This window comes from Tinamus guttatus, unplaced genomic scaffold (assembly GCF_059628265.1).
Source record: "Tinamus guttatus ecotype Peru unplaced genomic scaffold, ASM5962826v1 Tinamus_guttatus_pri_ptg001441l, whole genome shotgun sequence".
In the NCBI taxonomy this organism is placed as follows: domain Eukaryota; kingdom Metazoa; phylum Chordata; class Aves; order Tinamiformes; family Tinamidae; genus Tinamus; species Tinamus guttatus.
Window position 1 is genome coordinate 19,918 of NW_028289975.1, and position 15,147 is coordinate 35,064.

Genomic DNA, 15,147 nt, shown 5'->3' on the forward strand with positions numbered 1-15,147 from the left:
CCAGCACTTACAGCACCCAAAGCATGTGCAGCACCCATGGAACGTGCAGCACCCATGGAACGTGCAGCAACCATAGCACCCATAAAACCCATAGCACCCATCAAACCCATAGCACCCAGCACCCACAGCACCAGGCCCCGCTGCACCCCGAGCACCCGCATCCCGCGGCGCCGCCGGCGTCCCCGCACCGAAACAGCAGCATGAGAGCCTGGAAGAAGGTGCGGAAGTTGTTGTGCTGCGTGATGGCCGACTCCTCGTCCTCCTCCTCGATGCCGATGTTGCCGAACACCTTGGGGACAGTTTGGGGACAGGGCTGAGGGGCGGCGCGGCGGGACGGCCGGCGGTGCCGCGCGGGGGCCGCGGCGGGACCCACCTGCATGCCGATGATGGCGTAGATGAAGAAGAGCATGGCGATGAGCAGGCACACGTAGGGCAGGGCCTGGCGGCAGAGCGGGGACCGTCACCGCGGCGTCGGGGCGCGCGGGTCCCGCGGCGCCGGGGCCGGCCCCGCTCACCTTGAAGGACTGCACGAAGGTCCAGAGCAGGATGCGGATGGTGTAGCCCTGGCGCAGCAGCTTGATGAGCCGAGCGGCCCGGAAGAGCCGCAGGAAGCTCAGGTTGATGAAGTTGTTCTGCGGGGAGAGGGGTGGGAGCCGGGTCCGGAATGGTGCCGGGAGAGCCCACCCGGATCCGGATCCGGAGCAGTGCTGAGAGACCCCTCTGGATTCAAGACCTCACACTGGGATCCAAGACCCCATGGTGGGATCTGAGAGTCTCCACTGGGATCCGAGAGCCCTCGTTGGATCCAAGAACTCCCACTGGGATCCGAGAGGCCCCACTGGGATCCAAGAGCTCCCACTGGGATCTGAGAGCCCTCGCTAGATCCGAGAGTCCCCACTGGGATCCAAGAGCCCTCGTTGGATCCAAGAGCCCTCACTGGATCCAAGAGCCCCCACTGGGATCCAAGAGCCCTCATTGGATCCAAGAGTCCTCGTTGGATCCAAGAGCTCCTACTGGGATCCGAGAGCCCCCGCTGGGATCCAAGAGTCCCCGCTGGGATCCGAGAGCCCCCACTGGATCTAAGAGCCCCCACCGGAATCCGAGAGCCGTCACCGCAATCCAAGAGCCCCTACTGGGATCTGAGAGCCCTCGCTGGATCCAAGAGCCCCCACCAGGATCCAAGAGCCCCACTGGGATCCGAGAGCTCCCACTGGGATCTGAGAGCCCTTGCTGGATCCAAGAGCCCATGATGGGATCCGAGAGCCCATGCCACATCTGAGAGCTCCTGCACCAGATCCGATTCCGAAGTGATGCCAACAGCCTGTGCTGGATCCAGGAGCCCCCACCAGGTCCAAGAGCCCTCGCCGGGACCTGACACCCTGCACTGGATCCAAGAGCCCTCCCCAGTATCCCAGACCCCATGCTGGGGTCCAAGAGCTCACACTGGGATCTGAGACCCCGCTCCAGATCCGAGATCCATGCTGGGATCTGAGAGCCCACACTGGGATCCGAGTCCGGAGCAGATCCGAGTCTTGTGCTGTATCCGAGCCCAGTGGCAGCCCCTACATGACCAGCAGTGGTGGCCGTCACTCACCCCAAACTCAGTCACCAGGATGTCCGTGATGCTCCCCAGGACAGTGACAAAATCGAAGATATTCCAGGCGTCGCGGAAGTAATTCTGGGAAGGAAGGAGAAAACCAATGGAGCAGGAGGAGGAAGAGTGGAGCCCAGGGCTGGGGAGGTGACCGCAGGGTGGTGGCGTGGTGGCACCTACCAGGACACCGAAGGCCATGATCTTGAGAAGACACTCGAGGGAGAAGAGGGAGGTGAAGACGTTGTTGAACATCTTGAGCACGTTCTCGTAGGCGTCCGAGGCATCGTAGAACTGCAGGAGGGGACACCAGAGGTGGGGACGGGGACGGGGGCTGAGTCCTTGGGGACAGCACGGAGCTGAGGGGATAGGATGGGCCCTAGGGGACAGCAGAGATGGAGGAGGATGGGGACAGGCCCAGGGGAGAGGATGGGTCCTAGGGGACAAGATGGGACCTAGGGAATAGGGACAGAGCCCAGCAAACAGGGACAGGGACAGGTCCTGGGCCACAGGGACAGGAGCATGGGGACAAGAGAGAGTCCTGGGGCAGTCCCCAAGGAACAGGGACAGATCTAGGGGACACAGAATGGGTCCAGGAGAACCGGGATGGGACAGAGAGCAGGGACAGGCACGGGGATCAAGGACAGACCCCAGGCCCAAACCGCCACCACGTCCCCGCTGGGGCCACCTTCATCATGAGGACGATGGTGTTGAGGGCGATCATGGCCATGATGGTGTACTCGAAGGGAGGGGACACCACGAACTGCCACATGCGGTACTGGAAGCTCTGGCGGTTCTGGGGCATGTGGCGCGTCAGGGGCTTGGCGCTGATGGCAAAGTCAATGCAGGCCCTCTGCAGAGGGGACAACGCTGGTGTCACCGTCACCGGGGGACATGTCCCCCGTGGCGGATGGCCCAGGATGGTCCCCACCTCGTTCTTCTCCAGGCTGTACTCCTCCATCATCTTGTCACCCTGCTCCTGGAAGGTGATGATGATCAAGGCCACGAAGATGTTGACGAAGAAGAAGGGGAAGACCACGAAGTAGACCACGTAGAAGATGGACATCTCCATGCGGTAGCCCGGGCTGGGGCCCTGGTTCTCATAGGTGGCATCCACCGAGTGCTTGAGGACCCTGTGGCGGGGCAAGGGCAGAGGTGGGGTGGGGAGGTGACCAGGAGGTGACCAGGGGCATCTCCAGGGTGGTCCGAGGGCACCCTGAGGGACCCAGGTGTCTGGGCACCCAAAACGGCTCGAGGCTCTGGGAAGTGCTCGGCTTGGGTCTGGGTGAGAACCCGAGGAGCTCACTAGTGTGTAGGAGAGCACCCATGGGTCCTCAGAGCATCAGAGAGCACCCATGGGCCTCCTGTATGCAGGAGAGCACCCATGGGCCTCTAGAGCATCAGAGAGCACCCATGGGCCTCCTGTGTGCAGGAGAGCACCCATGGGCCTCTAGAGCATCAGAGAGCACCCATGGGCCTCCCGAGCATCAGAGAGCACCCATGGGCCTCCTGTGTGTGGGAGAGCACCCATGGGCCTTCCAAGAATTAGAGAGCACCCATAGGCCTCTAGAGCATGAGAGAGCACCCATGGGCCTCCAGAGCATGAGAGAGCACCCATGGGCCTCTAGAGCATCCATGGGCCTCCTCCCCTGTGTGTGGGAGAGCACCTGTGAGCCTCGAGAGCACCCATGGGCCTCCAGGGCATGAGAGAGCACCCATGGGTCTCCTGCATGTTGGAGAGCATCCGTGAGCCACCTGCACGCTTACTGGGGCCATCCTTCTCCCGTGGAGACGGTGAAGAGGGTGAGCAGCGCCCAGAGCACGTTGTCGTAGTGGAAGTCGTACTTCTTCCACTCCCGCTTCTGCGCCTTCACCTCGTTGTCCTTCTCGTAGACCAGGTACTCCCCCCTGCACGGGGACATGCGGTGGCACCAGAGCACCAAGGGGAGGACCCGCAGGGCCCCATTGTGTCCCCATGCCCCTTGTCCCCACCTGCAGTCCTTCTCGAACTCCTTGGACTCATCGGTGCAGTAGAAGAACTTGCCCTTGAAGAGCTGCACGGCCACCACGGCGAAGATGAACATGAAGAGCATGTAGACGATGAGGATGTTGAGGACGTTCTTGAGCGAGTTCACCACACAGTCGAAGACGGCCTTGGAGGGGGACACAGCATGGGCTCGGTGGCACCCTGGGACAAGCGGGGACCCCAACCTTGAGGATTCCCCACCCTGAGGACCTTCTCACCCTGATCATGACCCACCTTGAGCTTTGGGAGCCTCTTGATGGTCTTCAAGGGCCGGAGGACACGGAGGACACGGAGGGACTTGATGGTGTTGATGTCCTTCCCTTTGCTGCTGCCGCTGCCGAGGGCACAGGGCGTCCGTGAGGTCCTGGCGCCCCGGGCTGCCTCCGTGTCCCCCCGTCCCCATCCCACACCCAGGAATTGTCAAGGAATCCTCCCCTCTTCCCACCACCCGTATTCCCAGCGTGGAGCAGCTGAGACCCGTCGCACTCAGCTCACGAGCGCCGGGGGGACCCCAAGGGACCCGCGTGTCCCCTCCATGTTGGGGACCGGGACGGGGCCAGGGCGGGTGGCGCTCCAAGCGACGCACACGGAGCGCACAGGAGGACGGAGACGGAGCGAGCGGGACGCGGCGGCCGGGGGGCTTTACCGTGAGCTGCTCCTGCGGCGGCGGCGGCGGCGGCGGGGAGAGACAAGGAAGGGTGAGAGGTGACAGCCGGCCACGGCCACCGTCCCCGCGGGGTCGCGCGGCCTCGGCCGGGACACGGGGCGGGATTGTGGGGCCTTCCCTATGGGAGTTCCTTCCCTATGGGATTGGGCATCCTTCCCTATAGGATTGCACGTCCTTCCCTATGGGATTGCGCATCCTTCCCTATGGGATTGCGCATCCATCCCTATGGGATTGCGCATCCTTCCCTATGGCATTGGACATCCTTCCCTATGGCATTGGACATCCTTCCCTATAGCATTGGGCATCCTTCCCTATGGGATCAGGGCATTCCCCTTCCTGGAGATTATGCTTCCTTCACTAACAGATTATCCCTTTCCCAAGAGATTATGCACCCTTATTAGCAGATTCTCCTTCCCTAACGGATTATGCATCCTTCCCGATAGGATTGTGCCTCCTTCACTAAGGCATTTGGCATCCTATACCAGGAGATCATGCCTGCTCTTCCTGAGATTATCCATCCTTTACTAAGGGATTATATTTTGCTGTGACATTTTTGCAGTTTTTCCTGGGAGATTTTGAATCCTTCACAAAGAGGTTATGCATTTCCTTGCCGGATTATGCAATTCTTTACCAGATTATCCATTTCCTTACCTGATTTTTCATCCTTTACTAGAGAATTTTGCCTCTTTATTGGCAGGTTATGCACCTTTCCTATGGGATTATTCCCCCTTTTCTAAGGGATTATACACCTATGGGATTTTGCTCCGTGTCTTCTCCTGGAGTTTGCATATCCCTTTGGGAGGAGTCCTGGGAGCTCTGGGACCCTTGGGCACCCAAGGGGGCTGCAGGGCGAGCGGGAGCGATAGGGGTGACACGAGGTGACACGGGGTGACACGGCAGCAAGCGGCACGGCAGGACAGCGACTACACGGTGGACACGACACCAGTGGAGCACAGGGGACGGGTGTGCGCTTGTGCGTGCGGGTGTGCGCTTGTACATGCGGTTGTGCATGCGGTTGTGCGGTTGTACGCGCTTGTGCGTGTGTGTAAGTGCCCCAGGCCTGGCCCTGGGTCCCAGCAGGAGCCAAGGGCAGATGCAGGGGGGACATGAGCAGCCTGGGGGGGACTGCAAGAGACTGGGAGGGACTGGGAGGTGCTGGAAAGTGGTGGGAAGCACTGGGAGTAACCGGGAACTGCTGGAAGGTGGTGGGAAGCACTGGGAGTAACTGGGAGCTGCTCAAAGGCACAAATGCCATAGAGACCCAGTCCCCCGCGCTGTCCCCCGTGTCACCACGGCCCCCAGGAGCGTGGGAGGGCCCAGGCGTCCGGGCACTCACGTGAAGGCGAAGGCCACCAGGGCCCCGCTGACCACGATGAAGTCCAGGATGTTCCAGAGGTCCCGAAAATAGGCGCCTTGGTGCAGCACCAGTCCCAAATCCACCATCTGTGGGGACGGGGACAGCGGCTGAGGGGGGGGACACGGGATGGCCAGATCCCTCCCCCCGGTGTCCCCTGATGTCCCCTCCCCGCTCACCTTGATCACCATCTCGAAGGTGAAGACGCCCGTGAAGACGTAGTCGAAGTAGCGCAGGACCTGGGGGGAGAAGGGAGCGGAGGTGACGGGGACAGCAGCGTAGGGACAACCTGGCAGCCATGGGACCAAACAGCCCCATAGGCGGCTCTCAGGGGCAGGACAAGGTGGCCATTGAGACAAGCATCCCCACAAGTGGCTCTCAGGGGCAGGACCAGGTGGCCATGGGGACAAGTATCCCCACAGGTGTCTTGGGGCAGGACAAGGTGTCCACGGGGATGAGCATCCCCATGGGTTGGCTTTGGGGGCACAAGAAGGTGTCCATGGGGACAAGTATCCCCACAGGTGTCTTGGGGGGCAGGACAAGCTGTCCACAGGGACAAGCATCCCCATGGGTTGGCTTTGGGGGCACAAGAAGGTGTCCATGGGGCCAAGTATCCCCACAGGTGTCTTGGGGGCAGGACAAGGTGTCCACAGGGATGAGCTTCCTCATGGGTTGTCTTTGGGGGCACGAGAAGGTGTCCATGAGGACAAGTATCCCCACAGGTGGCTCTCAGGGGCAGGACTAGGTGGCCATGGGGACAAGTATCCCCACAGGTGTCTTGGGGGCAGGACAAGGTGTCCACGGGGATGAGCATCCCCATGGGTTGGCTTTGGGGGCACAAGAAGGTGTCCGTGGGGATGAGCATCCCCATGGGTTGGCTTTGGGGGCAGAAGAAGGTGTCCATGAGGACGAGCATCCCCATGGGTGTCCCTCGGGGTCCAGACCAGGTGACCACGGGGACAGGAACCCCCGTGGCGCTCACGTTGTTGCGGGGCGCGTTGGGCTGCACGGGGTCCTCGGCGGCCAGCGCGATGCTGCTCATGGCGATGACCAGGAGGATGCACATCTCGAAGTAGCGCAGGTTGACGATGTAGTGGCAGAGCCGGCGGAAGCTGCCACCACGGAGGGGACACGGCGTTGAGCCAGGGCCCCACCGGGCGCCACGTGTCCCCTCCACGTCCCCGTGTCACTCACGGGTTGGTGGTGGAGAGGATGAACATGGAGCTGTAGGGCACCATGGGCTTGGGCCCGTTCTCCTCCTGCTCGCTGCCTTCCTCCTCCTTCTTCTCCTCCTCCTCCTTCTTGGGCAGCGGGTCGGGGTTGGCGTTCTTGTTCACTGCGGGGACACGAGGCATCGGTGCCCGCTCGCTTGGTGGCCCCAGCAGGGTGGCCACCCATAGCCACGTTTTGGTTGCCCACCTTGCACCACGGCATTGCGCAGGGCCACCGGTGGTCCCGGTGGCGGTGGGATGTCCACGGCCGTGTGCTCGGGCCGCCGGGGCACCTGGCTGGTCTCGGTGGCCACCGGGGCGCTCTCGGGGGTCACGTGGGTCCCCCGCCGCTGGCCCTCCAGGTGGTTGCCCATGGGTGGCGGGCTGGGCGGGCGGGTGACGGCGGTGGCCACGGGGGGCTCGTTGGTGGCCAACTTGTTGTTCTTCATGTTGTCGATGTCCTCGGCCACCGGCGCTTGCTGGATGGGGCGGGTGGTGGACAGGGTGGGCACCGCGGTGGCTTGCGGCTCCCTGGGGACATGGGGACAACGGAGGACTCAGCTTGGGGACACCATGGGGACGCGCCGCAGCCCTCCCCGTGGCCGCCGCTCACCTGCGCCGCCGGTGCCGCCGCTCCTTGTCATCGCGGCGCCCTTCGGCCTCGCCGGGCGCCGCGTGCCGGTGCCGCCGCCGCCGCTCGCCCCCCTCGCCCTCGGGCCGGTGCCGCTGGCGCCGCTCGGGCCGCCCGGCCTCCTGGTGGCCCTCGGCCTCCCTCCGCGGGCCTCCGCGGGGCCGCCGGGGCTCGTCCCGCTCTCCGGGGGCGCGCGGCGAGCCCGCCCGGCTCTCCTTGGGCGCGCGCGGCCGGCGCTCGCCCGGGGCGCCGCGGAGCTCGCCGGAGCGCGCCGGGAGCTTGCGGGGCGCCTCGTCGTCGGGGCGCGGCGGCGCCGGCTCGCCGGGCCGCGTCCGGTTGGTGTTGTTGTTGCGGTTCTCGCGGGGGTCCACGAGCAGCGGGCGGTCCAGGTGGGTCTTGGCGTCGGGGCGCAGCGGGCGCGCGTACGCCAGCTTCCAGCGCTCCTCGGGCTCCAGCTCGCTGTAGAGCGCCTCGCGGCTCGCCAGCAGGTTCTGCTTGCGCAGCTCGCTCGCCCGCTGCTCCCACACCGACTTGGAGGCCTTCTGGTTCCTCTGCTGCTCCTTCCTGCGAGGGCAAGGATGGGAGGATGAGGAGGGCGAGGAAGGAGCCACGGGAGGTGTCATGGTCATCGGCACTCACATGGCGATGGACATGTTGGCCGCCGACAGCGGGCTCACTTCGGCCACCTCCTTGGCCTTCTGCAGCGCCAGCTTCTGGTTGGCGGCTTCCTCCTCCTCCTGCTCGTCCTGCGAGGCGGCGGGGACGGGGACGTCACCGCTCTGTCCCCGTGTCCCCCCGAGGGCGCGCGGCGCCGGGCGGCCTCACCTTGGTGAGCTCCTGCGCGTTGGCCAGGTTGTCCACCGCGATGGCCAAGAAGACGTTCAGGAGGGTGTCTGGGCGCCCCGTCAAGGCAAAGGGACAACAAGGGTGGCCGGGAGGGGACCCAGCCGTCCTGCTGCCCATCCCCATCTTCTTGATCCCATCAAGCCATGGAGGGACAAGTCATCCTGTTCCCCATCCCCATCTTCTTGATCCCACCAAGTCACGAGGGGACAAGTCATCCTGTTCCCCATCCCCTTGATCCCACCAAGACGCAGGGGCTCCAGGCGTCCTGTCTCCCATTCCCATCCCATCGCTCCCACCAGCCTGGAGAGGGGCCCAGGCGTCCGGTGCCCCCCAGACGCCAGCGGTGCCACCGCCGGGATGCAGTTGCCGAAGAGGGTGAGAACGATGAAGTAGACGGAGAAGACCATGCCGCTCTTGACGCCGCCCTGCGACTTGATGCCGTCGTACATGACCGCGTTCCAGTCCTCGCCCGTCAGGATCTGGGGGGACAGCGAGGTGGCCATGGGGTCCCAGGTCTGTTCGTCACCCACCATGGGTGAAGGGTCCCCTGGGTCCCACCGCGAGTGGGTCCCACCTGGAAAACTGTCATTATGGCGGCCGGGAAGGTGTCGAAGTTGGTGGGGGGGGTCCCGTCATCAAAGTTGAACCTGGTTGGGGGCGAAGGGGACAGGAGTGTGTCCGAGTCTGGCACCCAGCACCCAAAAATGGCACCGAGTGCCCCAAAACGCCACCCAGCACCCAAATCTGGTACTTGGTATCTGAGTCCAGCACCCAGCACCCAAAAATGGCACCGAGTGCCCCAAAATGCCACCCAGCACCCAAATCTGGTACTTGCTATCTGAGCCAAGCTCCCAGCACCCAAAAATGGCACCGAGTGCCCCAAAATGCCACCCAGCACCCAAATCTGGTACTTGCTATCTGAGCCCAGCACCCAAAAATGGCACCGAGTGCCCCAAAATGCCACCCAGCACCCAAATCTGGTACTTGGTATCTGAGCCCAGCACCCAAAAATGGCATCCAACCTAGAACCCAGCCCCTGAAACCGGGACCCAGCATCCTAAAATAGCCCTCAAACCCGGTACCCTGTGCCCCAAACCAGCACCCAGTGCCCAAACCTGGCACCCAGTACCCCCAAATGTCACCTAGCACCTAAACGTGGCACCTAGCACCCAAACCTGGTGCCCAGAACCCAAGCTCGGCACCAAAAATGACACCTAGTGCCCAAATCTTGTGTCCAATGCCCAAATATGGTACTCAGCATCCAAATCTGGCACCCAGCACCCAAGACCAGCACCCTGGGGTGCCACGGACCATCTCCCAAGCTGTTTTGGGTCCATCTCCTCCCCCATCTACTCACTGTCCCCCAAAGAGCTGCATCCCCAAGAGGGCGAAGACGACGATGAAGAGGAAGAGGAGGAAGAGGAGGCTGATGATGGACTTCATGGAGTTCAGCAGGGAGACCACGAGGTTCCGCAGGGAAGCCCAGTACCTGGTGGGGACACGACGCAAGAGCACCCAAGGGCATCCAAGGGCACCCAAGAGTACCCAAGAGCACCCAAGGGCACCCAAGGGCATCCAAGAGTACCCAAGAGCACCCAAGGGCACCCAAGAGTACCCAAGGGCACCCAAGGGCACCCAACGGCACCCAAGAGCATCCAAGGGCACCCAAGAGCACCCAAGGGCACCCAAGGGCACCCAAGAGTACCCAAGAGCACCCAAGGACACCCAAGAGTACCCAAGGGCACCCAAGAGTACCCAAGGGCACCCAAGGGCACCCGGGTGTGCGCCCACCACCATCGCGGCCACTCACTTGGTGACTTTGAAAATCCGGAGTAACCTGAGAGCTCGCAACACGCTGATCCCGAAGGACGTTCCCGGCTTCACCACGGCCCAGATCACCTCGAAGATGCTTCCGATGATGACCTGCGTTGGGGGACACGGGCGTCAGGGCCGGGGGACGCGCAGTGACACGCGCTCGAGCCGGGGACGCGCTTACGGCACAGTCGAAGCAGTTGAAGGAGGAGTGGAAATAAGGCCGCGTGCCCAGTCCGTACATTTTTATAAACATTTCGGACATAAAGAGTCCCAAGAAAATGAATTCTGCATAGTCTGCAAAGGGAAGCGGGGAGAGAGCGGCCGGGCGGGAGGCTGGCGCGTTGCTCCCGTATCCGGGGAGCTTCCCAGAGCCGGTTCCCATGGTCCCTGCACCCGGTTCCCATTCTCGGACCTGGTTCCCGCACCTGGTTCCGTGCTGGTTCCCATGCCCGGTCCCTGCACCCATCCCAGTCCCCACACCGGTCCCTGCACCCATCCTGGTCCATGCACCAATTCCTGGACCTTGCACTGGTTCCCACATCCATCCTGGTCCCTGCACCAGTTCCTGCACCCGTCCTGGTCCCCATCCTGGTCCCTGCACCCATCCCAGTCCCCACACTGGTCCCTGCACCCATCCTGGTCCCCATCCTAGTCCCCATCCTGGTCCCTGCACCCATCCCAGTTCCCACTTAGTTCCCGCACCCATCCTGGTCCCCATCCTGGTCCCCAACCTGGTTCCCACACCCATCCCAGTTCCCAACCTGGTTCCCGCACCCATCCTGGTCCCCAAACTGCTCCCCACACCCTTTTGAACCCCCTCCTGTCCCCATCTTGGTCCCCAACCTGGTCCCCACACCCATCCTGTCCCCATTCCAGCCCACAACTGGATTCCCGCACCCATCCCAGTCCCCCAGCTGCTTCCCACACCCATCCCGGTTCCCAAACGGATTGCTGCACCCATCCCTGTCCCCATCTGGGTCCCCAGCCTGGTCCCCAGCTGCTTCCCACACCCATCCTGGTTCCCGCACCCATCCCGGTCCCCCAGCTGCTTCCCGCACCCATCCTGGTCCCCATCTTGGTCCCCATCCCGGTCCCCAGCGTGGTTCCCACACCCATCCCAGTTCCTGACCAGATTCCCGCGCCCATCCCAGTTCCCAACCTCGTTCCCGCACCCATCCTGGTCCCCATCTTTGTCCTGGTTTCCATGCCCATCCCGGTCCCCAGCCTGCTTTCCACACCCATCCCAGTTCCTGACCAGATTCCCGCTCCCATCCTGGTTCCCAACTGGATTCCCGAGCCCATCCCGGTCCCCCAACTGCTTCCCACACCCATCCCACTTCCTGACCAGATTCCTGCACCCATCCCAGTTCCCAGCTGGATTCCAGCACCCATCCCAGTTCCCAAGCGGATTCCCGCGCCCATCCCGGCGTCTCACAGAGGAAGTCGGAGAGCCAGTCGGGCTGGTCGTAGTGCACGATGGCCACGCAGAGCGTGTTGAGGGCCACCAGGCCCAGCACGGTCCAGTAGAAGGCCTGGGTCTTGACCACGCGGCGGATGAGGAAGCGCAGGCGCCGCTCGCGCTTGTGCAGGAACGCCGCGTTCTCCAGCTTGGCGCTCTTGAGGCTGGCGCGCGCGAACGGCGAGCCTGGCGCGGGGACAACGCGGGGACGTGGGGACACGGCGGGGTGTGGGGACACGCGGGGACGTGGGGACGTGTGGGGACAGGGGGACACGGGGACAACGCGGGGACGTGGGGATGTGTGGGGACAGGGGGACACGGCGGGGACGTGGGGACGTGTGGGGACAGGGGGACACGCGAGGGTGTGGGGATACGCGGGGACAGGGGGTCATGGCAGGGACATGGGGACACGCAGGGATATGGGGACACGGCGGGGTGTGGGGACACGCAGGGCAGGGGGACATGGCGGGACGGGGGGACACGGGGACACGGTGGGGATGGGGGGACACGTGGGGACATGGCAGGGACATGGGGACACACAGGGATATGGGGACACGGCGGGGTGTGGGGACACGCGGGGACAGGGGGACATGGCGGGACGGGGGGACATGGGGACATGGTGGGGATGGGGGGACACGTGGGGACGTGGGGACACGGCAGGGACATGGGGACACACAGGGATATGGGGACATGGCGGGGTGTGGGGACACGCGGGGACAGGGGGACATGGCGGGACGGGGGGACATGGGGACATGGTGGGGATGGGGGGACACGTGGGGACGTGGGGACACGGCAGGGACATGGGGACACACAGGGATATGGGGACATGGCGGGGTGTGGGGACACGCGGGGACAGGGGGACATGGCGGGACGGGGGGACATGGGGACATGGTGGGGACGGGGGAACACACGGGGACAGGGGGTCATGGCAGGGACATGGGAACACGCGGGGATATGGGGACACGGCAGGGCGTGGGGACACGCAGGGCAGGGGGACATGGCAGGACGGGGGGACACGGGGACACGGCGGGGATGGGGGCACACGGCGGGGACGGGGGGACACGGCGGGGACGGGGGGACATCATGGGTACTTGGGGACATGCAGGGGCATGGGGACACAGTGGGGTACAGGGGGACACGTGGGGGTGTGGGGACACACGGGGACGTGGGGACACATGGGGACACGCGGGGATGCGGGAACATGCAGGGATATGGGGACATCATGGGTACATGGGGACATGGTGGGGACATGGGGACACGGTGGGGGTGTGGGGACATCATAGGTACATGGGGATATGGCGGGGACGTGGGGACACAGCGGGGGCATGGGGACACGGTGGGGATGGGGGGACACGGCAGGGACGTGGGGACACGGGGATATGGGGACATCATGGGTACATGGGGACACACAGGGATATGGGAATACCATGGGGGCATGGGGACACGTGGGGACAGGGGGACATCATGGGCACTTGGGGACACCGCAGGGACATGGAGACACCATGGGCACGTGGGGACATGCAAGGATATGGGGACATGTGGGGATATGGGGACACCATGGGTACATTGGGGGATATGGGGACACGTGGGCACATGGGGACACCATGGGTACATGGGGACATGCGAGGATATGGGGACACCATGGGGACATGGGGACACTGCAGGGACATGGGGATACAGCCTGGGCTACAGGGGACTCCGCGGGGGACATGGGGACACCGTGGGGAGGGCATGGGGACATCGTAAGGGGGGACGTGAGAACACCGTGGCGGGGTGACACCACAAGGGGGGACAGCGCAGGGAATGACATGGTGTGAGTGGCACCATGTGGGGGCCACAGTGACAGCAAGGGGGACGAGGTGACAGCGTGGGGGACACTGACAGCCAGGGGGATGCAGTGATGGCGAGGGGACACAATGACAGCGCGTGGGATGCGGTGACGGTGCAGGGGCCACGGTGACAACGCGGGGGACACAGTGACGGTGTGGGGGACATGGTGACGGTGCGGGGGACATGGTGACAGCGTGGGGGACACAGGGAGGGCTGCGGTGACAGCGCAGGGGACACAGTGATGGTGTGGGGAACACGTGGACACGGTGATGGTGCAGGGGACACAGTGGGACCCTGGTGGTGGTGCAGGGGACACGGGGGGGACACGGTGACGGTGCAGGGGACACGGGGGACCGTGTTGACAGTGCGGGGGACACAGTCGGGCCCTGGTGATGGTGCAGGGGACATGGGGGGGACACGGTGACGGTGCGGGGGACACGGTGGGGACACGGTGACAGCACGGGGCATGCGGTGATGGTGCGGTGAACACATGGACATGGAGATTGTGCAGGGGACACAGCGGGGCCCTGGTGGTGGCGCAGGGGACACGAGGGGGACACAGTGATGGTGCAGGGGACACAGTGGGGACACGGTGACGGCACAGGGGACACGGGGGGGACACGGTGATGGTGCAGGGGACACGGGGGACCGTGGTGACAGTGCGGGGGACACGGTGATGGTGCAGGGGACACAGTGGGGCCACGGTGGTGGCGCAGGGGACACGAGGGGGACACAGTGATGGTGCAGGGGACACGGGGGACCGTGGTGACAGTGCGGGGGACACGGTGATGGTGCAGGGGACACAGTGGGGCCACGGCGGTGGTGCAGGGGACACGAGGGGGACACGGTGATGGTGCAGGGGACACGGGGGACCGTGGTGACAGTGCGGGGGACACGGTGATGGTGCAGGGGACACAGTGGGGCCACGGCGGTGGTGCAGGGGACACGAGGGGGACACGGTGATGGTGGAGGGGACACGGGGGACCATAGTGACAGCGCGGGGAACACATGGACGCGGCGACGGTGCAGGGGACACAGCAGGGCCCTGATGGTGGCGCAGGGGACATGGGGGGGACACGGTGACAGTGCAGGGGACGCGGTGATGGTGTGGGGAACAGGTGGACGCGGTGACGGTGCAGGGGACACAGCGGGGCCCTGGTGGTGGCGCAGGGGACACAGTGGGGACACGGTGACGGTGCAGGGGACATGGTTATGGTGCAGGGGACACGAGGGGGACACGGTGACGGCGCAGGGGACACGTGGACGCGGTGACGGCACAGGGGACGCGGCGGGGACACGGTGGCAGCGCGGGGGACGCGTCCCGCCCGTACCCACGGCGGCGATGTCGGCCAGCGGCTCCTCGGCGCCCTCGGGCCGCAGCAGGTCCGTGTGGCTGCGCTGCAGGGTGGCCCGGCGCAGGGCTCCCACGGCGGCCACGCGCGGCAAGCGAGACGGGTGTCACCCGGCGCGGCCCGGGGCCACCGCGGGGCCACCGACCCCCCGCGCGGGGCCACCGACCCCCTGGATGCGGCTCCCAACCCTCTGGATACGGCTACCAAATCCCTGCCCGGGGCTACCAACTCACTGGATGCAGCTACCAATCCCCAGCGTGGGGCTACTGACTCCCTGGATGCGGCTACCGACCCTCTGGATGCGGCTACCAAATCCCCGCCCAGGGCTACCGACCCGCTGCATGCGGCTACCAAATCCCTGCACG

The 15,147-nt window shown here is 64.5% G+C and overlaps 1 protein-coding gene across 1 annotated transcript in view; it reads right to left on the reverse strand.

Moving 5' to 3' along the window:
• Positions 1 to 15,147, reverse strand: part of LOC104575958 (voltage-dependent P/Q-type calcium channel subunit alpha-1A-like) — a 44,698-nt gene that overhangs the window by 16,458 nt on the left and 13,093 nt on the right. The window contains 25 exon segments of the mRNA XM_088539161.1: positions 189 to 289; positions 374 to 439; positions 516 to 632; positions 1,595 to 1,678; positions 1,775 to 1,885; positions 2,280 to 2,444; positions 2,523 to 2,724; positions 3,359 to 3,499; positions 3,584 to 3,744; positions 3,852 to 3,951; positions 5,621 to 5,727; positions 5,818 to 5,877; positions 6,621 to 6,750; positions 6,833 to 6,974; positions 7,058 to 7,380; positions 7,463 to 8,044; positions 8,120 to 8,278; positions 8,280 to 8,373; positions 8,688 to 8,805; positions 8,901 to 8,973; positions 9,684 to 9,815; positions 10,137 to 10,249; positions 10,323 to 10,435; positions 11,577 to 11,786; positions 14,762 to 14,851. Coding sequence (XP_088395287.1) covers positions 189 to 289; positions 374 to 439; positions 516 to 632; positions 1,595 to 1,678; positions 1,775 to 1,885; positions 2,280 to 2,444; positions 2,523 to 2,724; positions 3,359 to 3,499; positions 3,584 to 3,744; positions 3,852 to 3,951; positions 5,621 to 5,727; positions 5,818 to 5,877; positions 6,621 to 6,750; positions 6,833 to 6,974; positions 7,058 to 7,380; positions 7,463 to 8,044; positions 8,120 to 8,278; positions 8,280 to 8,373; positions 8,688 to 8,805; positions 8,901 to 8,973; positions 9,684 to 9,815; positions 10,137 to 10,249; positions 10,323 to 10,435; positions 11,577 to 11,786; positions 14,762 to 14,851 — 3,694 coding nt within the window.